At 38.4% G+C, this 27293-nt stretch overlaps 1 protein-coding gene across 2 annotated transcripts in view; it reads left to right on the forward strand.

The window, feature by feature from the left end:
• The first annotated feature begins 1614 nt into the window (after nt 1–1614).
• INTS2 (integrator complex subunit 2) overlaps nt 1615–27293 on the forward strand; it is a 37261-nt gene continuing 11582 nt past the window's right edge. For both annotated transcript variants that reach the window (XM_004684446.2, XM_012725974.1), the window contains exons 1-17: nt 1615–1881; nt 2828–3134; nt 4266–4404; nt 6727–6829; nt 7666–7779; nt 9489–9619; nt 9859–10032; nt 12663–12889; nt 14106–14231; nt 16488–16559; nt 16644–16758; nt 18286–18354; nt 19888–20022; nt 22307–22483; nt 23227–23335; nt 25243–25347; nt 26194–26358. In XM_004684446.2, coding sequence (XP_004684503.1) covers nt 2839–3134; nt 4266–4404; nt 6727–6829; nt 7666–7779; nt 9489–9619; nt 9859–10032; nt 12663–12889; nt 14106–14231; nt 16488–16559; nt 16644–16758; nt 18286–18354; nt 19888–20022; nt 22307–22483; nt 23227–23335; nt 25243–25347; nt 26194–26358 — 2257 coding nt within the window. In that variant the 5' untranslated portion in view covers nt 1615–1881; nt 2828–2838. The remainder of the gene's footprint in view (nt 1882–2827; nt 3135–4265; nt 4405–6726; nt 6830–7665; nt 7780–9488; nt 9620–9858; nt 10033–12662; nt 12890–14105; nt 14232–16487; nt 16560–16643; nt 16759–18285; nt 18355–19887; nt 20023–22306; nt 22484–23226; nt 23336–25242; nt 25348–26193; nt 26359–27293) is intronic.

Raw genomic sequence — 27293 nt, forward strand, 5'->3', positions numbered from 1 at the left:
CAGCCCTTAATATCAGCTTAAAAATGTCAATGTTGTGGCCCTCCCTGGTGGCGCAATGGGTTAAAGCACTGCACTAAGAAGCTTAAACCACTTTCGCATGAGTTCGATTCCCGCCTGCCCCGAGGAGATCCACATGGCGGGCAGACCTCTCCTGACCTGCCCGCTGCTCCCCTCAGCAGTGTACTTCCTCTATCTGCCTGTTCTGCTCCCCGCTCTGTCTCTGGTGAATCATCTCACCCGCCACATCTCTGGCCTGTACCCTAGTTCTGTATGAATAAATAAATAAATCTTTTAAAAAAATGTCAATGTTGTTTAGTTTGGAATCTATTAATAGATTGTGAAATCAAGTTTAGTTTGTAGTGACCAGCAATTTAAAGAAATGAAATACAATATAGAAACCTTGTGTATTATTTCATAACTTGTTTCCATCTGAATGTTGACATCTACGCATATCATTTGATGGATCACATTGTGAAAAGTATTGTGCTGAATCAGGTGGAAAGGTTGAGAAACACTACAGAACACGTTAGTTCTATGCTCATCTTTCATGTTAAAAGCAGACATTTTAAAATATGTATTTTTATTTATGCATAGGAGATTGCGGTGTAGGGCCCAGGTGGGGGGTGCTGAGAGGATTTCCCAGAAACAATTGGGGAGCAGAACAGGCAGGCTCACTGAAATACACTGCTCAGAGACAGGAAGGGTCTGCTGCACCATACGTGGTTCAACTCCTTGGCCAGGGATCAAACTCTGGGCACAGTGCAGATAACGCTGAAACTTAATCCCTACCAACCATGGAAGTCCCCAGACATTTTTTTTAAATCCTCTATCAAAGCTTAGAAAGTATAAAACACTAAGTATTTCTGTAAAATATGTAGTTTTTCCCATGTTAGTATAAAATTTGGTAAATAGAAGGCACAAAAATAAACACTGATTGAATCCTGAATTACAACCAGCATGAAGATTTATCGACTAGAGGTTCTTAATCTTAGGAGCCAGACTTTTGATCTTTTCTCGAAGTGCCAGGCAGTCGGAATGAAGGATCTAAGAATCTAAGGATCAACACTCTCTACAGATCGAAGGACCTTAACAACCCTGAAACAGATATTTAATTCCTGGCCGTCAGTGTGAGCGGTCGGGAGCAGAAGCCCTCACAGAATTAGGTTTTCAAGTTCTAATCCTAGGATTCTAGAACTGTGGGGCTAGGAGGACTATTGCGGAGATGAAAAGCCGAGGGCCAGTGGTTCCACGAGTGTTCCGTCAGAGAATACTGGGGACGACTTCCACGTTTCTGGACAGACGTTGTTTGTCACGCTTATCCTGTCATGACGCAGCTGCAGTCATGACAGGATAAGTCAAATAAATGCAGTTTCATTTATTTGAAACGAAACAGCTGCCTTCTCCGGCACGGTGACCGGCACCTGAATTCTAAATCCTGAGAGCCGAAGTTCCGCGGACCCCGGAGCGCGGGCGAGCGGGTGGGGCCGCGCACGCGCACCGCCGCCGCAGCGCCGACGTGCCAGGGTTTCCTCTCGCAGCCACCCTTCCTCTCCCCCCAGTACGGTGGCCGACGGGAGCCAGACGCCGGGGATGAATGAAGGTGCTGGGTGCAGGTTGAAACAGTCAGCTCCGCTTTCCCTCCCTTCGTTTCCGGTTTTGCCTTTGTGCTGTGTCCCCGTCAGCCGGCTTCGCGCTGCCGACGCGACAGGTCCCGGCGCCTGTGTTCTCGGTGCCCGGGTGGACGCGGGGCACGGCCAGGGCTTGGGGACTCGGATTACCTCCTAGGCCCAGCTTCGGACCGCGCTCTCGACTGCTCCCGCGCCCCGCCTCTAGGGCGCTTAATCCGGGTGGTGTCCCGGGAGGTTGGAGGGTAGTTTTAAGGTATGAAGCTTCCGCTTGTCAGGCCTCGGCGCGGTCTCTGGTCCGCGTCAGCAACTGGCCGACTTTTCTCAGCCTCTGAGACTGGCTGCCTCTCAGGGTGCCCGGGGCGGGACCTGTGGTGAATGCGCCGGTCTTGGCGCCTCTACTCCAGCAGTTTATCCTCTCCTGAAAGGCCATCTCTTGCTTAAGGCCAAGCAAGTGTCTGCCACGACTTAACCAGGATTCTGCTAGTCTGCAGATCTTCGAGCCAAGGCTGTGGCTACATGTCCCCGCTTTTTGTGTGTCCACCGACGGTTACTGCCTGAAGACGAGCAGTCTCCAGTGGGGTTTCACTTTCTCCTATAGCTAACCACACGAAGCAGCTGTTTACATTTTTTTTTTTTTTGTAACCCAGTAACACTGGAGACTCGGGATAGTGTTTTGACCTCTAGAGCACTGAACCTCGCATTGCTTCTGGCTAGTGAGGTAACTCAGAAGGGGTGGGAAAGAGAAGTCTAATAGTTCTTTGCATTTGTAGGCACGTGAAACTGGAGAGGTTCAGAAGAGGCGCGTTCTTACGACGAGTTTCATTGACTTGTCTTTTACGTTTTGTGGAGCTCATGTGCTTGGTGTATTAGAGGACTTGGATTGGGATGTAATAGATGAGGCTTCAACCTAGTACTTTGCCACTACCTAGCATTGTTTCCATAGGCCTCTTAATCTCTCTGGGTTTCTTTCTTGGTCAAATAAGAGTATTCGAATAGAAGATCCTGAAGGCCGGAAGAGACATTAATACACGTTTTTTTCTCGTTTTCCAGATGGCAAGAGAATCATAGGGCTCCTCTGTGCCAGGGATATTGCCAACTTGGGCGCTACTAAAGATAAACCACATTTTGTAGATTCCTAAAAGGGGTGTTCATATATGTCATAGTTAAATCCCTATTTCACTTTACTTTTTTATCATTAGAATCAACAGTGATGATGACTGAGTGTACAAGCCTGCAGTTTGTCAGCCCCTTTGCTTTTGAGGCAATGCAGAAGGTGGATGTTGTTCGCTTGGCATCGTTAAGTGATCCAGAATTAAGACTTCTCCTGCCATGCCTGGTGCGAATGGCACTTTGTGCCCCTGCTGACCAGAGCCAAAGCTGGGCTCAGGATAAAAAACTCATCCTTCGTCTTCTTTCTGGAGTGGAAGCTGTCAACTCCATTGTTGCATTGTTGTCTGTGGACTTTCATGCCTTAGAACAGGATGCCAGCAAAGAACAGCAGCTTAGGTAATGTTGTGTTATATGTGAATTGGGATTTACTTGGATTTGCCAAAGAAGAAGGAATAATTTTTTTAAAATAAATGTACTTCTTCAGAAAAGAGAAGACTGTGAATCTAAGCTTTGTTACTTAGTTCTTTTCTAATTGTACTTAAAATTCTAGAATTTTTAAAAAAGATTTATTTATGCATACAAGAACTGGGGTGTAGGTCAGAGGAGTAGGGAGCAGAACAGCAAGATTAACTGAAATACACTGCTGAGGGGAGCAGCGGGTGGGTCAGGAGAGGTCTGCTACGCCATGTGGGTGAGCTCTCTGGCCAGGGTACATACTCAGGCCGCAGTGGCCTCCGATAGCTTCATAGTGCTATGAAGCTATAGCACTGGGGAGAAACCTCTAGGATTTTTTGAAGTCCATATTATAAAATACTGTGTAGAGAAGTTTGGCTAGATACAGTATTATATTCAGGCAAAGCTGATTAAGCCAATTAGTCTTAATGGTAAGTAAGAAGGATGAGTTTGCCTAGCATAGAAGAATTTATTGGAATCATCTGGGAGGCTTTTTTTTTTTCTTTTTAAAGATTTATTTATTTATATATACATACAAGAGCCAGAGATGCAGGAGGATGAGGGCATTCACCAGAGACAGAGTGAGGAGCAGAGTAGGCATATTGATTAAAATACACTGCTGAGGGGAGCAGCAGGAGAGACAGGAGAGAAAGTCTGCTGCACCATCTGAGTCAGCTCCCTGGCTAAGGGTTGAACTTGTCCTGCAGTGGCTGTGGACAGCTTCATAGTGTTGCACCTTAATCCCTTGGGCCACCAGGGAGGCCTCTGGGAAGCTTTTAAAGCTCACAATGAAATCTCAAAATTTGAGCATGTGTTGTGTCCTTTCCGGCCCATTGTGAATCCAATGGTGAACTACTGTTAATGGAAGTGGATATTAACTGTCAGTGTATATAGTCTGAGTCCTTGAAATAGGTAAACTAAATAATATTTCAGAAGTAATATGTTAATGAAATTTATTAAAAGATTTCATATATTCTTTTGTAGATTATTTCAATAAAAGATAGTTTTTAAATTTTATGCTTTTATTCTCTACCATTGTTCACATAATTGTTTTACACTTTTGTATTTTACTAGGCATAAACTTGGAGGAGGCAGTGGAGAAAGCATCCTGGTATCACAACTTCAGCATGGACTAACATTAGAGTTTGAACACAGTGATTCGCCTCGTCGGTTACGTCTTGTGCTTAGTGAGCTGTTGGCGATTATGAATAAGGTGCATTTATTATAATCACAACTCAGAATATGTATCATTTAATGTCTACATATAGAAGGTGGAAATAGGCAGTTGCATTCTCTTCTACTTGTATTTTTACTTGTGTGTTTTCGTTTTAAAGGACGTAAGTTTGTTAAATGCCTGCCTTAAAATATTTCTCTCATTGCTTTTTTTTCCTTTATTGATTGATGCCTATTTTGCATTCTTTATACTAGGGATTTTTGTCTGAATGTAGTCTCTGCAGTGGTTCCTTATATTTAAATAGATTTGTACAACACTTGTACAAATTTCCAAATTTCATAGTACCTTTATATAATAATTCCTCCATAAAATGTATTGAGGTAGAGCTGAAAAAATGTTATTCTTTAGACAGTGAATGAGCAAGAATTACCTCATATATCATTGAGGAGAGGGTATCAAAGTTGACTTGGATGTAGGATCATTGATTAACCTCACTTACTAAATAACTGAATTGTGCCTGTATATGTTAATGAAAACTAGTCAACTTCCCATCAAAATGATAGATTACTTTAGGTCATGGACCTTTGGAACTCTGAATTTTAAATTTGTGTGTGTCAAGGGTCTGCCATACAAAGAACTAAACTGACTTTTCATTTTAAGAAGACATATATGAGATTAAGCCCAGAGTTTCATAGGCAAAGCTATTTACTGTTAGGATTTCAAGTTTGGTTAATTTGTAATATATAACATTTAATTTTATAAGTTTAATTTGTAGCATATAAGTTTAATTTTATAAGAAGACTAAATATGTTTTTCCAAGGACAGTAGTGTTAGTGATGTTTTAGATAGTTTTTAAGATATGGTACGAATATTTAGCAAATTTTTTTTATTACAATTACCTCCGTCTCTTTTCTACTATACTGATATATAGTCTTTTTAATTTTGGTCTTTCCCCTACATCTTTTTTTTTTTTTTTGGCTTCAAGATTTACTTATTTGTGCATATGAGAGCTGAGGTGCAGGGCATGAGAGAACTCACTAGAGACAGTGGGGAGCAAAACAGGCGGATTGATTAAAATGCTCTGCTGAGGGGAGCAGTGGGCGAGACAAGAGAGGTCTGTTGTGCCATGTGGGTCACCTCCTTAGTGGAGGAGTGAACTTGTGTTGCAGTGACTGCTGATAGCTTCATAGTACTGAGACTTAACCCTTTGTGCCACGAGGGAGGACCCTATATCTTTGCCTTAATACTTTACTTGATGTCTATAATTAAAAAATTGACCTTCTCTGAGAGTTTTCAGTTTTCTCAGTTTGGCATTCTTTATCATATGGGAAATGTGCTAAAACTACTGTAGGGGGATCTCCTTGGTGGCAGGGGTTAAAGACAGCGCTGTCAAGCTATCACCAGGCACTTCCGCGCAAGTTTGACCCCCAGTTGGTCAGGGAGCTGACCCACATGGTACAGTAGACCTCTTCTGCTTTGCCTACTGCTCCTCTCAGCAGTGTATTTCTGTAGATCTTCCTATTCTGCTCTCCCACTCTGTCTCTGGTGAATCCTCTTACCCACTCCCCACTTATGGCCTATACCCCAGTTCTTGTATGCATATATAAGTAAATCTTTAAAAAAAAAAAAAAGAACTACTGTAGGACATATTTAAAAATGTTAGTAGGTACTTTTGTTGACCTAAATTTTTATTTTTTGTTTTTCCCACAGTTAATTCAGAATTGAATATGAGTGATACTTGTTATACTGCATTAAGTTTATCAGGCTTTTTTTGCTTTTTACTTTTGAATACTTCATTTCTACATGATTTTGGGCTTATCTTTAAATCTAGATGTTTCCAAATATTTATATAGTAAAAGTAAATCATTGGAGTATATGCTGCTAAGTCTTTTTTTTTTTTTTTAAAGATTTATCTATTTTTGTATCCAGAACTGGGGTACAGGCTAGAGGTACAGGAGTGGTAAGAGGATTTACCAGAGACAGAGTGGGGAGCAGAATAGGCAGATCAACTACTGAGGGGAGCAGTGGGAGGGTCAGGAGAGGTCTGCTGCACAATGTGGGTCACCTCTCTGGCTGGGAATGGAACTAGTGCTGAAGTAGCTGTGGACAGCTTCATAGCTGTGCTTTAATCTGCTGCACACCAGGGAGGGCCCTGTACTACTATGTTTTAATAATAATTGATGTGACTATTTTATGGTTACATTTGTTCCTATCTATTGAACATAGCATGTTATGCTGCAGTATATTAGTGACATGCTAAGAGATATGGCCTGGAAGCTTATGAAAATATTTTAAAAGTTGGATTTATTTCATTACCTAAAAGTAATAGAATTTGTCATTCCTTTTTTGTTTTATTTAAAGGTGTCTGAGTCCAATGGAGAATTTTTTTTCAAGTCATCTGAGCTATTTGAGAGTCCAGTCTATTTAGAGGAAGCTGCAGATGTACTTTGTATTTTACAAGCAGGTATTATAATGAATGCTAAGATACATTTGAGAGATACTTTTTGTTAAATGATATGGTGTAACTTCTTAACTGGAATGTTGTGTTATTTTAAGGGTCAGCAAACAAGTACTTTAAATATGGTCGACTCAAAAATGACTAGTAGCAGCTCATGCTTAAATCACTTATATTATTTCCATAGTGTAACTAATATTAATAATAATATGCACATTATGCAATTAAAATGGTATATTTGAAGAAATTTAATGACTTTAGAAAATATTCACAATGTTAAGAAAAATGCAAAGGGCAAAATGGTAAGTAGACTGTAACTCAAACGTTGTTGAGTTTAAACAATCCCATAGATGGATTAAAATAAAACATTTCAAATTATTTACTGATTCATGGAATTAGAGCTGACTTTATTTTTATTCTTTGCAACTTTTTGCATTTTCCAGATTCTTTGTAAGAAATATGTACGATCAGAATTAAAAGATAGAAGACATTAAAATGAAAAGCTTTTCATGAAAATGACCCCAGACCAGTATTGTTCACTGGAGCAGTTGCAGGGTTTGGTATGGTACTTATCCAGTAGAGTCACCACTAATCGCATGTAGTTATGGTTTACTTGAAATGTAGCTATTTAGAGGAGCTGATCTATGTAAATATTATTTGCTTTTAATTAATTTAGGTTTAAGTAGCCACATGTGGCTACACTTCTGGACAGTTCAGCTCTAGATTGTGAAAAGAAAATGCCTTGATTGCTTTAAGATGACCTTACTGAAATGCAAAAGACATTTAATGTATAGTACAAACTAATACTAATCCTTAGTAGTAACATTAATTTTGTTTTCTTTTAGAGCTGCCTTCCCTGCTTCCAATAGTTGATGTAGCTGAAGCATTGCTACATGTTAGAAATGGTGCTTGGTTCTTGTGTCTGTTGGTGGCCAATGTCCCTGATAGTTTCAATGAAGGTAAATAGATTTTAAAGTGGGATATTGAAGAGATTTGCTTAGGCATGTAGAGGACTTAATATATTTATTTATGCTTATATTAACTGGGCTGTCAGCCAGAAGTGTGAGAGGTGAAAGGATTCACCAGAGACAGATTTGGGAGCAGAACAAACAGATCTACTGAAATACACTGCTGAGGGGAGCAGCAGCAGAGACAGGAGAAGTCTGCTGCACGGTATGTGGGTTATATCCCTCTGTGGGGATTGAGCTTGGGCCTCAGTGGTGATAGAATAATAGCACTGAGTCTTAGCCCCTATGCCACCAGGGAGACCCATAGGATTTATTTTTTGAGCTAGGAAGAAACATTTATTGATTTTTCTCTTTTGAAAGTTTAGTAGTGATTAACATAAAAATTCTGAGTTCAGAGATTTCAAAGATGTTTTCAGGTCACTTATTTAAGTATGGTGAGTATGTAGGAAAATTTTTCTTAGCTGTTAGTCATCAGTGCTATAAATAGGACAGAAAAAAATACTGAAGATCTAGAAGATAATATTCCCTGTGTCAGAGCAAAGAAGACATATATATGTAATATGCCTCTCTTTCTTCCTCCTGTGCCACTGATGTCATGGATTTTATTTCTGCATGTCTTATAAACCTCAGAGTACATTGTAACTACATTTACTTTCACCAACTAATTATATATATATATATATATATATTTTTTAAAGATTTATTTATTTGTACATACAGAACTGGGGTACAGGCCAGAGGCTCAGGGGCGGTGAGAGGCTTCACCAGAGACAGAGTGGGGAGCAGAACAGGCAGATCTACGAAGTACACTGCTGAGGGGAGCAGCGGGCGGGTCAGGAGAGGTCTGCCACGCCATGTGGTCACCTCCGGGGCAGGCGGGAATCGAACTCATGCGGAAGTGGCTGTAGTAGCTTCTCAGTGCTGTGCTTTAACCCGCTGCGCCACCAGGGAGGGCCTAACTAATTATATTTTAAAGACCTCATAAATATGAGGAAAAATACGTTTTCTTTATCCACATGTTTACTATTTTTGGTGCTCTTCATTCCTTTTTGTAGTTCCACATTTCCAGCTGATACAATATCTCTTTACCTTCATAGTTTCTTTTCAGTGCCTCTGGTACTTCAGGTTTTCTGGCAACAAATTTTCCCAGCTCTTTATCTCTGGTGAAAAAAAAATAACAAAACTTTCTTTTTTCAGTTTTGAAAGATACTTTCACTGAGTATAAAGATTTAGGTTGACATTTTCTTTTAGCCCTTTAAAAACGTCATTATCTGCAGTAAATTTATGTTCTTCTTTACATGTTTCTTTTTCCTCTGGCTACTTTTAAGATTTTCCCTTTATCATTGGTTGAAATTTAATTAAGTTGGTTATGTCTTTTATAATTTTCTTATCTTGCTTGAAATTGAGTGAGCTTCTGGGTTTATGGTTTTCACTAAATTTGAAAACATTTCTTCAAATTTGTTTTGTTTTCTGTTCCCTTTTTTTTTCTGAAACTGTCATAACATGTATGTTTGCCTACTTGATATTGTCCCTAAGCTGCGTTTTCTTTCTTTACCATAGTCAATTGGTGTACTTTCAAGTTTCCTGATCCTTTTCTTTTGTAGTGTCTAGTCTGTATAAATGATTGACTTTTCAAGACTGAAAAAAAAATTGTTTCTAATTCTTACTTATAAAAGTTAAAGAGGCTCTTAAATATTTAGTTTGTAGGGGCCTTATAAAAAATGGAGAACGACAAGATGAAGAAAGTCTTGGAGGAAGGCGCAGGACAGATGCCTTACGCTTCTTATGTAAAATGAATCCTTCTCAGGCCCTCAAAGTCCGAGGCATGGTGGTAAGAGATACTGTTTTTCTGAAACAAGTCTTTATGTTAGAATCAGGAACTTTTATATAAAGATAGTCTTAGAATCTTATAGATATTGAGAATTCCAGTTAATATAGTTAACTGAACTATACCTTTTCTCGGGGATGTTATGTTTTGTGAAATGTCTCTTTGAACTTGAGATGCTTTGGAAACATCCTGGCTTTTTTCCTTGTGATACTGGGTTCAATTTGTTTTCTTTGTTGTGATAGGTAGAAGAATGTCACTTGCCAGGTCTTGGAGTAGCTTTGACATTGGATCATACTAAAAATGAAGCTTGTGAAGATGGAGTGAGTGACTTGGTTTGTTTTGTTAGTGGTTTGCTTCTTGGAACCAATGCAAAAGTCCGGACTTGGTTTGGAACTTTTATCCGAAATGGACAGCAGGTGAGGGATAAATATCTGTATAGGCTGAGGATCAGGATATTCTGACAATTAAAGAGAATGAAATGCTTTTAGAATGATGCCACTAGATAAAATTCTCAAGTGTAGTATATATTATAATTTCTTCCCCTTTTTTAAGATTGAATAATACTTCATTGTATGGAATTTTTTAAAAAAAATTATTCATGTGTTGATGAAATATACTACTTTTTGCAATAGTTTTAATTTTTATTATATTTTTAAAGGATTTATTAACTTATGCATACAAGAACTGGGGTACAGGCCAGAGGTGCAGGGGGTGAGAGGATTCACCAGAGACAAAGTGGGGAGAGGAACTGGCAGATCTACTGAAATACACTGCTAAGGGGAGCATTGTATGGGTTAGGAGAGGTCTGCTGTGCCATATAGGTCACCTCCCTTGCTGTTGGTTGAACTTGTGCTTCTGTGGCTATGGATAACTTCATAGTGCTGCGATTTAACCTCTTGAACCTCCAGGGAGGCTCCAGCAATAATTTTTTAAAATAAATATATATTTTTACATTATTCTTCATTTTGTACATTGTTTCATCTCAGTTGTAACCCCCATGGACTTCCCACCAAGACTTACCCATATGCCATCACCATAGTCCCATGTGCCCTTCCCATTATGATCTTGTTTCCTCTCTCCCCATAGAATATCCCCATAGAATATCTGGTTTATTATTGTTAGTTGATGTTCTTTTTTTTTTTTTTAGATTTATTTATTTGTTCATACAGAACTGGGATACAGGCCAGAGGCTCAGGGGTGGCGAGAGGATTCACTAGAGACAGAGCAGGGAGCAGAACAGGCAGATCGACGAAGTACACTGCTGAGGGGAGCAGCGGGCGGGTCAGGAGAGGTCTGCCACGCCATGTGGTCACCTCCGGAGCAGGCGGGAATCGAACTCATGCGGAAGTGGCTTTAGCTTCTCAGTGCTGTGCTTTAACCCGCTGCGCCACCAGGGAGGGCCAGTTGATGTTCTTTTTTACTTTATTACAGTTTATATTTATCTATATCTATCTGTTTTCCCTAATCCCTTACACTCCTGATATGAGTGAAACCAGCCAGTATTTTTCTTTTTTTTTTTTTCTGGCTTATTTCACTAAGCATGATCTTTTCCAATTCCATCCATGTTGCTGCAAATGGCACGAGTTTATCATTTTTGATTGTTGAGTATTATTCCTCTGTGTGTGTGTGTATTTGTGTATACACCACATCTTCTTGATCCAGTCATCTATTTTTTGTGCATCTATTTTTTGGGCATCTTCCCTATTGTAAATAGGCTGCAATAAACATAGGGGTGCATGTGTCCCTTTGAATTATTGTTTTTGTGTCCTCTGGGTAGATACCTTTAAATGGAATTGCTCTATCATATGGCATGTGGAATCTCCATTTTTAGAAGTTTGAGAAAATTTTGTACCAGTTTGCATTCCTACCAGCAATATAGGAGAGCTCCTTTTTCTCTACACCCTCGCCACCATTTCTTGTTGCTTTTTTCTTTAATATGTGCCATTCTCACTGGTGTAAGGGGGATTCTCATTGTGATTTTGATTTGCATTTCCCTTATTACAGGTGATGGTGAACATAGAGGTAATCCAGGAATAGTGTTTAACATGCAAAATATTTTACTTTCTCATAAAACATTTCAGTTCCTGTGTGAACAAATACAGACTGGTTTATAACTTGTTGAAGTCATTGAACTAGAGAGTAGTATGTATACTGCTTAGATCCTTCAGCCTTATTTATTTTTTGTAATTTAAAATTTTTTTAGCTTTACTTTTTTTTATGCTGCTAACTCCCCATCCTTACCTAAGTTCTTCCTTATTTCTAGTCTATTTGAAACTAATTATAAGCTTTACTTTTTACAAGGAAATTAATATTTATTGTTTGTCTTCTGTATGTCAAATACTGTGCTTATAAGTAAATATTTGGTTTGCTCATCTTATTTGAAATTGTCCTTTGGGTTCAGTAAACTTAAGTGAGTCTAATATTACTGTTAAGGCTGGTTGACCATATTTTACTAGAAAATACTCTGAAAATAGTAATTAATATTTACCTAGTACTTTATGGTTTAGAATTGCATTCAGATGCATTATCTTTTTTTCATTCATTCATATTGAGTGCTAGCTATATGTTAGGTCCTGCCATGTTGTTAATGAGATTTTCCTTGCTTGAAGGACTATGAGGCTGATAGACTTATAAAACTCTTAGTTACAACAGCTAACAATTTAAATATTTTTAATAAGATATTCATTTACTTGTCATGAAAATTGGGACTCAGAGACATTAATATACCTACATAGTTAGTAGGGCTTTCATTTAAAACCAAATCTTCTGTCTCTCAAGTCGGAGCACTTTGTACTATGCCACATATAAATTAATTTTTATTTAGTATTTCTTTACCATCAATCCAAATTAGAGTGAGCAGAATATTCTTTAAATGAAGCAGTGAATTTTGAGTTTGCTTGATAAGTTAAAATATGATTCTGCAGTTGTAACAACCTTCTCAAAAAAGTCAACTTCAATTGTTAAGCTGGACAGCTTTATTTGCGCATCCTTTTAACTTTGTAAGTGTTCCATGCTTTCTTCTCTTTGTGGTCCATATTTCTTACAGAGGAAAAGAGAAACTAGTAGTTCTGTCCTTTGGCAAATGAGAAGGCAGCTTCTTCTGGAATTGATGGGCATACTCCCCACAGTAAGAAGTACCCGCATTGTGGAAGAAGCTGATGTGGAGATGGAGCCCACTGTTTCTGTGTATTCGGGGCTGAAAGAAGAGCATGTTGTGAAAGCCAGTGCACTCTTACGTCTGTACTGTGCTTTGATGGGGATCGCTGGACTCAAGTATTCAAACTTTGATATTTTATCCTTTTACCACTTTACTTTCTTATTTCTAATCCCAAGAAAGTGTGATTGTGTACATCCAGAAGCCACTTTTTATACATTCAGAGGATTGGGCTTTCTCTTGGACTAAGGTAGTGGGCAGGTATAGATCAAGAATAAAGTCCTAAGGCTTCCTTCTTTTTTTTTTTTTTAATAAATATTTTATTAATTTATGCATATAGAACTGGGAGTACAGGCCAGAGATGCAGGGGCGGTGAGAGGATTCACCAGAAACAGAGTGGGGAGCAGAACAGGCAGATCAAAGAAGTGTACTACTGAGGGGAGCAATGGGCAAGACAGGAGAGGTCTGCCGAACCATGTGGGTCACCTATGGGGTGGGGATGGAACGCGCACTGAAGCAGCTGGGGCTAGCTTTGCAGTGCTGCGACTTAACCCTTTGCAACATCCAGGATGGCACCCTTTTTTAGTTTTTATTTATTTATGCATATAAGAGCTGGTGTGTAGGCCAGAAGTGCAGGAGGTGAGAGGATTCACCAGAGACACAGTGGGGAACAGAATAGGCAGATGGACTGAAATACACTTCTGAGGGGAGCAGTGGGCAAGACAGGAGAGGTCTGCTTCGCCGTTGGGTCAGCTCCCTGGCCAGGGATTGAACTCATGCTGCAGAGGCTGCAGGGAGACCCTACCTAAGGCTTCCTTCTTAAATGGGTTGAATCCATCAATTTTGGTAGGTAGTAATGTTTCTTTTTTCAACTGAGATCATGAATTTTTAAAATTATTTAGCCTAAGGTTTCTTAGTCACTACTTAAAGGTAGTCACTCTACCTTTACATTCCTATGCATTATACCTATCAGTTTTTAATGTTTTGACAAAAAAAGAAATGCTAAAGGTTTGTGGAACAATTGTAGTTTCCCCTGAGGATTAACATCAAGTGTTGCACAGTTTCAGCTTGCCTGATTATGTTCAGTTGCATGCAGCTGTGTAAAGTGAAGACTACCTGCTTTGTTTCTCAGGGACACCTTTAGTTGGTAACTTAATAGTTTTGCTCTTGACAACTTAAGTTCTTAAAAATTTTATAAATAGTGAAGTATTTCTACAAAGCTCAAAATTGGTATCTGAAAGGTTTAAACTGTTTGGAAGTCCCTTTACCTTCCTTCCCCCACTAAAAAAATGCTTAAATGCTTTAAAAAAGCCTAATAATGTCTTCCACTTTTAGACCAACTGAAGAAGAAGCTGAACAATTACTGCAGTTGATGACAAGCCGTCCTCCTGCTACTCCAGCTGGGGTTCGCTTTGTTTCACTTTCCTTTTGTATGCTCTTGGCCTTTTCTACACTTGTCAGGTACCTATTTACATTAGTGGTTCTGTTTTCTCAAGTTCTACTTTTATTAAAATGCATATATAATATTTATTAGGAGTTTACTCCTAGGTATTGATAGTGGTTCTTCCTTTTAGTAAAAGGATGGTAGTATCATTCACTGTATACAAATCTTTTTTTAATTTACATTTTTTTAAAAAGATTTATGTATATAGAACTGGGGTGCAGGCCAGAGGTGCAGGGGCAGAGAGAGGATTCACCAGAGTCAGAGTGGGGAGCAGAACAGGCAGATTGATGAAGTGCATTGCTGAGGGGAGCAGGCGGTAGGTCAGGAGAGGTCTGCCACGCCACGTGGTTCACCTCCTGGGCAAGGATCAAACTCGCACTGGAGCAGCCAGCTTGTTTGCTGTGCTGTGATCAACCCACTGGCCACCTGGAATGGCTTAGCTTTACTTTTTATTAAGCATACAAGAACTGGTGTGTTGGCCAGAGGTGTGGAGAGTGAGATTTACCAGAGACAGAGTAGGGAGCAGAACAGGCAGATCTAATGAAATACACTGCTGAGGGGGCAGCAGGTGAGACAAGAGTTCTGCTGTGCTATGTAGGTCAATTCCTTGGCTGGGGATTGAACTCATGCTGCAATAGCTGCATTGAAGCTTCAACTCCTGTGCCACCAGGGATGGCCCTGTGTGCCAGTCATTTTTATAATTTTGTTAGATTGTCATGTGAATATGCACATATTGCTTAAAATATTCAGTTCTTTAAGAAAACAGACACATTCACACCAAGGCTTCTTTAAGATTTGTCAAGGCAAATGGCAGTCGTTGCTCTCTCCTCACTATTGTTCTTTCCCTTGCAGTTCTCTTAGCTGATCCCTTTGGTTTTTGCCAACCACATCTTTTAATAACATGTTTGTATTTGCTAAATCTTGATTTTTCAATTTTCAGTATTATTGACTTCCCACTATGAAAAATGAAGAATTCTCTTTTGTCCATTTTTACATTATCACCTTTCCTTTTTCTCAGTATAGTTATCATTTTGCAATATATAGTTTAATTAATTATATTAATATTAATATATTTGTCTGTTTTACACTACTGAGAATCCAATCATGTGGTAGGTGATTACTTTGTTAGATTTCTAAGCTGGAATTAAATTTCTTTTGAGAATTTTGAAAGGCTTCTAACTTCCAATGTTGCTGCTAAGAAGTTTGATAACATTCTGGTTGCTGATCTTCTGTGTGACCTGTTTGCTTTTAATTATAGAAGCTTGGAGAATTAGTTTTTGTCCCTGGGGTTTTGAAATTTCTGGATGACAAGCCTTGGTGTGAATGTGTCTGTTTTCTTCGTTGTTCAAATATTCTTCGGTGTCATTTCATCCTGCACATGACCACTTACCTAGATTGTCAGTTTTTTGTTTTTTTTTTTTTAAGATTTATTTATTTATTTATTTGTGCATACAGAACTGGGGTACAGGCCAGAGGCTCAGGGGCGGTGAGAGGCTTCACCAGAGATAGAGTGGGGAGCAGAACAGGCAGATTGACGAAGTACACTGCTGAGGGAAGCAGCGGGCGGGTCAGGAGAGGTCTGGCTCGCCATGTGGTCTCCTCCGGGGCAGGCTGCAGGCGGGAATTGAACTCATGCGGAAGTGGCTTCAGATTCTCACTGCTGTGCTTTAACCCGCTGCGCCACCAGGGAGGGCCGATTGTCAGTTTTTTAAAGTTAGTCTGTCTTCACTTTCCCTCCAGAAGAGTGGTTCTCCATTTGGAGATTCTGTGGGATAAAGTAGACTGGTTTTCCCTCCTCCAATTTAATGTTCTGCTTTCTCAAGTCACTTACCGTTCATTGATATACACTCTAGATTCCAGTATTTTGTGTTGCTACTCCTCATCACCATCCTATGCATTTTGCCTTTTAAGAAAAATTCCTGTGATATAGATTGGAGTTACAGGAGGGCGTAAAATGGGTATTTTTATCTGTATATTAGGAGGATTAAAGTTCAGAGACATTATTCATATTTCTTCTTCAAGGTTATTCTACCAGTAATGAGCAGATATGGGATTCCCACTCAGTCCTGGCATGCTATAACAGCTGTAGTCTTTGTACTATGTAACATTGTCCTTTTTTTATTAGTGGTATGACTGAGAATGAGCAATTTGAATTGATTTTCAAAAACGGAAGAATTAAGTAATTTTTAGTAAAAATATTTCCAGAATGCTTTATTATACTTATGTTAGTATATCTGATTTCAACAAGTGATATTCTGGTGTGTTTTATATAGTACACCTGAACAGGAGCAGCTAATGGTAGTTTGGCTGAGTTGGATGATAAAGGAAGAAGCTTATTTTGAGAGGTAAGATAACTTCATTTGTTTCAGTTAATTAAAATTTTTTAATCCTCTCTTCAGAAACTCATATTTCCTTTTTTGTTTCCCTAGTACTTCTGGCGTCTCTGCTTCTTTTGGGGAGATGTTATTATTGGTTGCTATGTACTTCCACAGTAATCAACTTAGTGCTATCATTGACTTGGTCTGTTCCACTTTGGGGATGAAGGTAATTGTCCTCTTATATATATTTTTTCCCGTAAAGACTTATTTATTTTTGTGTAGAACAATTAGGGTACAGGTCAGAGGTGCAGGGGGTGAGAGGATTGATTCATCAGAGCAGAACAGGCAGATGTACTAAAATACACTGCTAAGGGGAGCAGTGGGTGAGACAAAAGAGGTCTGCTATACCATGTGGCTTTGGATTCATAGTGCTGAGACTTAACCCCGTGTGCCACCAGAGAGACCCTGCCATCTGTTTTAATCTTTGCAAATTTAGTTGACAAAAGCTGTTCTCACTTATGCTTCATTTTTTTGACCACTAGTAAAACTGTAGTCTTAATTTTTAATATTTTTTTATAATTTTAGTTCATAACTTTTTGGGGGGTAGTTTTTAAAAGCCATGTGTTTTGACTGATTTCCTTTTGGAAGACAAAAGTTTTTCTATGTGGATTTTTATTTTTCCTTTGCTTTTATGTATCCTAGATATGCCATTGTGCCTTATATATTGTATTACATTTTACCTTATGTTGAAATTGGGATTCATTTAAATACTTGGTGTGTGATGTTAATATGGTAGAATTTCCACCCCAACTTTTTTCTTGAAAAGCTATTAAATCAGTGATATCTTTTAATCCTTGGTTTTTTTAAAAGTGAAGAAATATGCTATGTTGTGATTGATTTCTCCCAGTCATTTTTGCCATGTGGCAATTATTTTTTAGAGTAGTTAATATTTTATTTATTATATTTTTAAATATAAAATATATTTATTATATTTTTAAATAATAAATATTAAATGTGGGCCCGCCCTGGTGGTACAGTGGGTTAAAGCACAGCACTACAAAGCTAGCCAGAACTGCTTTTACATGAGCTCGATCCCCAGTCAGGGAGATCCTGACCCAGATGACATAGCAGACTCTCCTGTCTCACCCACTGCCCTCCTCAGCAGTGTACTTCATCAATCTGCCTGTCCTGCTCCCAACTCTTCTCTGGTGAATCCTCTCACTACCCCTGCACCTCTGGCCTATAACCCAGTTCTGCATGCAAAAGTAAATAAATCTTTAAAAAACATTAAATGTAACAAAATATTTTGTGATTCTTTCTTTGCTATTTTTGCTTAAAAATGTTTTTCTTTCCTAAGGTTTATAGAAATAATCATCAGTGTTTCCTTGTAGTTTATTTGTGTTTTTATGTTTTGCATTTAAATCTTTAATACATTTTGGGTTTATTTTGGGTTTGTTGTCATGTGTATAAATGTTTATATATTCCCCAGAAATGTATCTGTCCCACCTCCATTTATAGAATAATCTAACTTTTCCCACTTATTTGACATGCCAATAACGGTATTTAAGTATTTTTATATATTGGTTCAGTTTCTGCAGAAAAACTCACTTTAATGTGAAGTTAAGAAATTACTTCTGTCCTAAGAGTATTTGAACATTAATTTCAAGCAGATATTTTAAATAATTTACCAGAGAAGATTGTACTTCATGTATTATATTTTCTAATGCTTTTGGAATTCTTTTGATTGTTTTAGATTGTAATTAAGCCAAGCTCCTTGAGTAGAATGAAGACTATCTTCACACAGGAAATTTTTACCGAGCAGGTATTTCTAATTATTTTTAGTACCTTTTTTTTTCTTTTTTAGCTTTCTTTGGGAAGAAATTGTATATTTCAGTTTAAGAGAGTATTTTTCTACTGTTTTTCAGTTGATTTACTTTTTTTTTTTTTAAAAAGATATATTTATTTGTGCATACAGAACTGGGGTACAGGCCAGAGGCTCAGGGGCGGTGAGAGGCTTCACCAGAGACAGAGGGGGGAACAGAACAGGCAGATCGACGAAGTATACTGCTGAGGGGAGCAGCGGGCGGGTCAGGAGAGGTCTGCCACGCGGGTCAGGAGAGGTCTGCCACGCCATGTGGTCACCTCCTGGGCAGGTGGGAATCGAATTCATGCGGAAGCGGCTTTAGATTCTCGATGCTGTGCTTTAACCCGCTGCACCTGATTTACTTTTTTAAAGATTTGTTTATTCATGAAGAGCTGGGGTTTAGGCCACAGGTGGGGGGTGGTGAGAGCATTCATCAGAGACAGAGTGGGGGTGCTGAACAGGCAGATGACTGACATACACTGTTGAGGGGAGCAGTAGGCAAAACAACAGAGGTTTGTTGTGCCATGTGGGTTAGCTCCCTGGCTTGGGATCAAACTTGCAATGCAAGGACTGCAGATACCTTCATAGTGCTGACATTAACCTCTTGTACCACCAGGGAGGCCCTGCTTTTCAGGTTTTTTTTTGTTTTTTTTTTTAAGATTTATTTATTTGTGCATACAGAACTGGGGTACAGGCCAGAGGCTCGGGGCGGCGAGAGGCTTCACCAGAGACAGAGTAGAGAACAGAACAGGCAGATCAACGAAGTACACTGCTGAGGGGAGCAGCGGGCGGGTCAGGAGAGGTCTGCCCCACCATGTGGTCTCCTCCAGGGCAGGCGGGGATCGAACTCATGTGGAAATGGCTTCAGATTCTCAGTGCTGTGCTTTAACCCGCTGCACCACCAGGGAGGGCCGCTTTTCAGTTTTTAATGCTAATTTATTCATTGAAACTTCATTAAAGAATAATCCCATTAAAAGTACACTTTTACGTCCTCCTTGGTGGTGCAGGGAAGCTAATGCCACTTCAGCATGAGTTTGATCCCTGCCCTGGGAGGTGACCACATGGCATGGCAGACCTCTCCTGTCCGGCCTGCTCTTCCCACAGCTAGATCTCTCCTGTCTTGCCCACTGCTCCCCTCAGCAGGGTACTTCAGTCAACCCTCCTGTTCTGTTCCTCGCTCTGTCTCTGGTGAATCCTCTTACCCACCACACCTCTGGCCTGTACCCCCAATTCTGTAAGCATAAATAAACCTGAAAAAATCAAATCAGAAAATTAAAGAACTTTACAAAGCTCTTAATAGGTGCTACCTCCTCATTCAAAAATAATTGAAACGTCTCATAATTGGTTTTTATCAATTATTGTTCTATGTCACATTGTATTAAATATTAGTATTGTACTTGCTAATCCTCCCTCTTTCAGAATAGCTTTATATTTACATAAGCAAATAATTTTATTTGTTTCTATTATATGTATTCTCTTTTTCCTTTCTAGGTCGTCACAGCTCATGCAGTTCGGGTCCCTGTCACCAGCAACCTGAGTGCCAACATTACTGGATTTTTGCCTATTCATTGTATTTACCAACTTCTCAGGAGTCGTTCCTTTACCAAGCACAAAGTGTCAATAAAGGTATGAATTTACATTTTTATTTTGATCTGCAACCCAAGTTAATGCTTTCTGTGTAGTTTTATTTGCTTGTTTTTATCCCCTCACCCCCCAGTTGTATTTATTATGTTTTTTTTTTTTAAAGATTTATCTATTTATGCATACAAGAATTGGGGTTCAGGCCAGACGTGAGGGGGTGAGAAGATTCAACAGAGACAAAGTGGGGAGCAGAACAGGAGGGTTGACTGAAGTACCCTGCTGAGGGGAGCAGTGGGCAAGACAGGAGAGATCTAGCGTCTGCTGCTCCATATGGGTCTCCTGTCTGGCCAGGGGTTGGTTGAACTTGTGTGCAGTGGCTGCAGACAATGGTTTACAAAAGCATATGATTTAGGGTTATAGTTTCACACCTCTTCAGATGTGTGTTATTATACTGCATCCACCAAAGCAGCAGTAAATCCTCTGTCATAGTCTGTTGGGTTCCCCTTCACCTCTCTCCCACTGTCCCACTCCCCAGCCCTCTGGCCTCCTCAGTTCTGTAGTCCTATTTCTGGGGATTGTTTTGGTTTAGTTTTGTCTGTTTCTTTAAATCCAAATGTGAGCAAAGCATTTGTCTTTGTCCTTTTGACTTATTTTGCTTGGCAAAATCCCTTTTACTTTTGTCCAGTTCCATCTGTGTTGCACAAAGGGCAAGATGTCATATAGCTGAGTATTATTCCATTGTGCACATTACATTGTGTACAATGTATACACAATTTTTTCTTAATTTTTATTGAGGTGATAGCACTGTGCATGGCTTTGAGGTATAAGATCATACCCTTCAGGTGTATTTTAGACATTACAGCCACGTGAAGGCACCCATAGTTTTCCACATAGTTCATTATGTCCCCTCCAGATGTTTCTCTTTCCCCTCTCCTTCCCATTCTGGTAGCCTCAATTCTGCAGTCAGATTTCTGGGATTTGCTATTGGTTTGATTTTATCTGACCCTTTTTTTTTGTTTCTCTATATTCCACATATAAGAAAGACCATCCGGTATTTGTCTTTTTCCTTTCCTCATTTTTTGTTTAGCATGATTACCTCCAATTCCATCCATGTTGTTGAAAATGACAAGTTTATCTTTTTTGTTTAATAAATGAGTTGTTTTCATTGTATATGTATATCATTGCTAATCCATACATCAGTTTTGAGGCAGTTAAGTTTTCTATAGCTTGGCTGCATATCCCTTTAATGTTGTGTTTTTTTTTTTTTTTTAATTTAGAATGGGCTAAGAACCCATTTTTTTAAAAAGATTTATTTTTTATGCATACAGAACTGGGGTATAAGCCAGAGTTGCAGGGGCAGTGAGAGGCTTTACAGAGATAGAGTGGGAAGCAGAATAGGCAGATCAATGAAGTACACTGTTGAGGGGAGCAGCAGGAGAGACAAGAGTCTGTTGTGCCATGTGGGTCACCTCCAGGGCTGAGAATTGAACTCAACCACTAAAGTGGTTGTGACTAACTTGCCATGCTGCATCCTAACCCGCTGCACCCCTAGAGAGGGCCCCAATTTAATGTTTTTGGTCGAGATGTAGGAATGGAATGTCTGGGTTGTATGGCAGATACATTTTTAATTTTTTGAGACACCTTCATACTGCAAAGTTACTTTTTTTAAATTTGAGTCTGTCATAAAAAAATGTCCCTCTCCTTAAATTTCTCTGTTGTGGGGTTTTCTATAGCAACCCATAGGATGCTACAAAAACAGATGTAATAGGGACTTAAAATATTTTTTAGCTATTTACAAACCAATGTATTAAAAATTCATAGTCAAGTTTCTCATCATTTTATATTTCTCTTCTATTGGACAATTTCTTGTTTAGGGTACAAAGATAGTTCATTATTTTAAGTCAAAGACAATTGTAAAATTGGGTCTATTACTCATAACTGCTCAAAGTTAATAGAGTTTCACTGATTCATAAGTCATGTAAAACTGCTTTTTAAATATTTGTTTATTTATTTATTTATACATGCTTAGAACTAGGGTGCCTACCAGAGGTGCAGTGGATGAGAGGATTCACCAGAGATAGGGTGGGGAGCAGAGCAGGTGGATCCACTGGAATAGACTGCTGAGGGATGTGGATGAGACAGGAAAGGTCTGCTGTTACATGTGGGTCAGCTCCTTGGCCAGGATCGAACTCAGGCTGTAGTGGTGATAGCTTGATAGTGCTGGCCTTAATTCTTATGCCGCGAGGGATGTTCTGTTTGTACTGTTTAAATATCCCCTACTTTTTGTAATTGCTGTCATTGATTTAGTGCCTTTATCATTCATTTTTAGGACTGGATTTATAGACAACTATGTGAAACCTCCACTCCACTCCATCCTCAATTACTTCCTCTGATTGATGTGTACATAAATTCTATACTTACTCCTGCTTCTAAATCTAATCCAGAAGCCACAAATCAGCCAGTCACAGAACAGGAGATACTCAATATTTTCCAAGGAGTTACTGGGGTAAAATAGTGGTTCTTTTACATTTATTATTTTTTTCTTTTGGCTTATTCTTCTAACTTATTCTATATGTTCCTCTTGACTGCTAGAGGACTTTTGGGTGGTTCTGAATTTAAAGTGGGGTTAAATTTCTTTAAATCACTTACACTGATTAAAAGTATGGTATTCCAATTAGTTTGTCAAATAGGCACTTTTGTAGGAATTCCTTTAAAAGCTACATTTTAAAGTCCAAAGTGTTTCCTGGAGATTATGTGTTTCTTAAAGAACTGTGTGCCATTTCAAAATATTTAACCCAGGTTTGAATAACTTCCTGGGAACCTAAGCTATATCTAGATTCATTTATGGGGAATTTGAAGAAAATCTTTTGTAAGAAGGAAAAAAAAAGTTGCATTTTTTTCACATATGTATTTAAATGTACAATAACTGTTTTATTTTTTTTAATACAAATATGAGGTAATATTTTAGACTCGTATATGCTTGTTTTAGAAGCCTGCTAGGATTGTTGATGAAGTCTTTTTTTCCTATCTTAAAAAAGACTGCTAAATGTGTGTTTTATCTTCCATGTCATCTCAAATTTAATTTAAACTTCATGTTGTCTTTTTGAGTTTAATGTAGACACAGCAGCATTTTTCTATTTTATCTGAGCTTGGGTGTAGCAAAACCAAATAGCCTATTTTTAATACTTCTCCTATCAAAAAGCATTCATAAAATTTAATGGTGTTTTAAAGTGTTTGTATTACCTCTAGGGTGACACCGCCCGCCTTAATCAGCGTTTTGGTATCACAGCACAGCTATTGGTGCTTTACTACATACTCTCTTATGAGGAAGCTCTCCTAGCAAACACAAAGACTTTAGGTAAGTTATGCATAGGAAAATGTTTCTAGTGATAGTTCATTTTATTTGCTTATGTTCCTTTCCAAACTGTTATATGAGAAAAATAAGGTCAAGTAGTCTAAAAGCACCGGCATCATCATTCTGTCGTCTTGGGATTATACACTGCGATGCATAAATAATGTATGTGTGGACCCATATCTACCCCTTAAAATTAGGTCTTCCTTTTAGCAGGCTAAACTAAGATAACTGGATTGCTCTTCTATATGTTTATGTAGAATCTTTTGGGGGGTGAAAGGTGTTTTATTTACCAAGAGTGGACCTGTATAAGCTAGAATTCATAATACTTAATATTCAGTATATAATCCACAAAGGCACTGCCACTGACTTTTTTCTCACCATCATTCCTGTGTCCCTTTTCCTTTTCCCTCCCACCTTCCTCATAACCTCAGAGCCCTCAGGGTGTTAATTTATGACAGCCAGTTTTTGGAACTGTTTTACATTGTTGGATTGTCTGCTGTGAATGTCTAGCAATTTGTTTTTTTTTTTTTTTTTAAAATTTATTTATTTATTCATATAGAGCTGGGGTACAGGCCAGAGATGCGGAGGGTGAGAGGATTCACCAGAGACAGAGTGGGGTGCAGAACAGGCAGATCGACGAAGTACACTGCTGAGGGGAGCAGCGGGCGGGTCAGGAGAGGTCTGCCTCGCCATGTGGTCACCTCCGGAGCAGGCGGGAATTGAACTCATGCGGAAGTGGCTTTAGCTTCTTAGTGCTGTGCTTTAACCCGCTGCGCCACCAGGGAGGGCCCTAGCAATTTGTTTTTATTGTTTTGCTTTATATGTTACACCTAATTTTCTTAGAGTCCTCTTCTTGTAGAAAATGGCTGCCTTTCATTCTTTTTTCGCAATATAATACTCAGTGGTATGATAGTAACACATATTGATACATTCATCTGTTGAAGGAGATTTAGAATTACCTATATGCTAACAATTTTTCTTACCTTATTAGTGAAGTATAAATCAAGAGATACATCTGAAGAAAATGTAACTGAAATTTTTTTTTGCTTAATTTTAGACTTGCCTTGTCTTCCTTCCACTAATGTGAAAAGTAGCCACCCCTTCAAAAGCAATCCAAAAAAAAAAAAGTGTAATTGCTGTACAATTATCATTGAACTGCACACTCAAACATATTTATTTCCTATACTATCATAAGATTAGATTTAGCATAGAACTTATCATTGTATGGCCTCTCTGGTAGCCTACTGCTAAGTTGCAGCACTGGCACCAGTATGACTTGAGTTCAGTCCCTGGTCAGGGAGCTAACAACCCACATACCACAGCAGACCTCTCCTTTCTCACCTGCTCCCTCAGCAGTGTATTTCAGTAGAGCCACCTGTTCTGCTCCCCATTCTGTGTCTGGTGAATCCTCTCATCCTCCTGCACCTCTGGCCTATACCTTAGCTCTGTATGCATAAATAAATAAATCTTTTATAAAAAATAAGTCATTCACCACTACGATATGCAGTTAAATTAAGCTTATTGGAAGTGTGGAGCTTTAAGCTATTTGTTCAAAATCACCTTGGATCTTCCTAATTAGATTTGGGAGAATTTTGCCTCACTTAATGGGTTGTTTTCTTTCTTTCTTTTTTTTTTTTTTTAACTGTAGGACACTGATACAGATGACTTTCTCTCATTATGACTTTTTTACCTACTAATTTCAGTTCCTGCCATTTTCCAAATCTCATCCTTGGGTATATTTTTGTTCTTCCTGGGCATCAACTCTTTTGATCATGACTCTTTACCCTTTCTAAGCTGTATTCACAGATGAAGGGAACTGAAAGTAATTTGGCATTGTCTTTGTTCCCATTTGAGTTATGATTTCTAATGTTTCTGACACTTTATTTTCTATTTTTTATCTTTGATGATAGCGGCCATGCAAAGAAAGCCCAAATCATATTCTTCTTCTTTAATGGATCAGATTCCGATCAAATTCCTTATTCGACAGGCTCAAGGACTACAACAGGAGTTGGGAGGTATTTGTATTTTCACTCCTAAATTTTATGATTAAAAAAAATTCCTGGTATTTATAATTTTACTGGTGTTTATAATATGAGCTCAATGCTAAAAATTAAGACAAGAATGAAATTCCCTTATACCTTTTTCTTTACCTGTACACACCACCTCATCCCCTGCCCCAGGCCACATCCCTAACCCCAAATAGCCCAAGTGTAACTGCTAGTATTCAACTATTTTTGACTTACAAAATGGCAGTTTCATATGATTGAACCCAATAAGTACAAAAAAACCATTGAATTATATTATTCTTTATCCCTTTTTAGACTGAAACTTGGAAATCTTTTCATGCCAGTATATGTAGATGTACCCTATTATTTTTACTTGCTTCATAGACACTGAAAGTCGGCAATTTTAATTTTACTCATCTTAGAAATGATTCTCAACTGAGTTTGTGGAGAGGACATATCTTCCCTGATATGCCTATAACTCAGTATTCTGATGGACACCTTTTTCAAACCATCATGTGATCTTTCCCAAGTAAATATTCTTTTCCTTTCCTCCCCTATAAACTCTCAGAGTACTGTTACATCAGATTTTTCCACCTGGGAGACTTTTATGTTGGGATAAGATGGAAGAGAGCTTGAAAAATTACTATAAAAGCAGTTCCAAGCTTCCTGTCCCTCTAATCACTTGGGGATCATTAAAAAACAGATTCCTTGACTGAACTACTGAACAGAAGTTTTCAGACTGCTATACATGCACAAGAAATATAAAATCCCTTGATTTTCTGAAAATAAAAAGGAGAGGGAAGAACTTGATATTTATGAATGAAAAATTTAGTTGATTCTTTGTAAATATTCAAGGATTGCATTCTGCTTTACTACGTCTCCTTGCAACAAACTACCCACATTTATGCATTGTGGATGACTGGATATGTGAGGAAGAAATCACGGGTACTGATGCTCTTTTAAGGCGAATGCTCCTGACTAATAATGCCAAGAGCCACTCTCCTAAACAGCTGCAAGAAGGTACAGTAATTTGATGCTCCTTTTACCTTATTACTAATGTAAATGTAAGGAGATGTCAGGCTCATTGAAATCTTAAAATCATGTCTTAGAGACATAATGATCTTTTGGCACATATATTTAAAATAATTGTCTTTGACTTTAGGCAGTTTTAACCATATCTGTTTGACATACTTACATCTGTTTTGTTGAATGCCCTGTGTTAAACTATACAGGTTGTGTGGTTTTAGAAAGATTCTAAATTGTTTCTGAATATTATTGTGTAATAGAACAGAACAATTTACGTGCTTTTACGTGCTACAATGAGTAATGTTCTAGGTCAGCAGGGTGGATTACAAATAGAATGAGATCCACTGTACCCAATTTTAAATGTTCTGAGCTTTCTAGTGTTTCAGAGTCTGTTTATCTTAACAAAGTAAAAATTAACAAGCAAATTTAATTTTATCCATTATGTTACTTAATCCAGCATATATTATCATTTCATCTTGTAATCATTATGAAAAAATATGAGCTGTTTTGCCATTTTTATCCATGCTCTACCTTTGCATTTTGGGTACATATTTTATACTTAATAGCACATCTTATTTTTGGACTAGCTACATTTCAAGTGTTCAGTAGCCAGGTATGTTTAGTAAATAGTCTGCTGATGGTGACAGTTTTAGATATTTATTACTAAGAGCAATCTTCTGGGTGTTTATCATCTTATGAAGAAAACTACCCAGACAAAAGTATCAAGAAATTTGAATTTTGTAAATAAATGTTACTACTGAAAGCAGTACTTGAATGTGTTTTCTTATTTCATTCAATTTTAAAAATCAATCTGAATTGCCACGTATTTTTGTTCTTTGTGGAATAATTGCATTTAGATGAATTTTTCTTAAGGTCTTTATTTTTGAATAGTGCCAAAATTGTGGTTAGGGTTAAGGGTTGTTTTCTTT

Source organism: Condylura cristata, unplaced genomic scaffold (assembly GCF_000260355.1).
Source record: "Condylura cristata isolate star-nosed mole 26May11 unplaced genomic scaffold, ConCri1.0 scaffold00017, whole genome shotgun sequence".
Classification (NCBI taxonomy): Eukaryota; Metazoa; Chordata; class Mammalia; order Eulipotyphla; family Talpidae; genus Condylura; species Condylura cristata.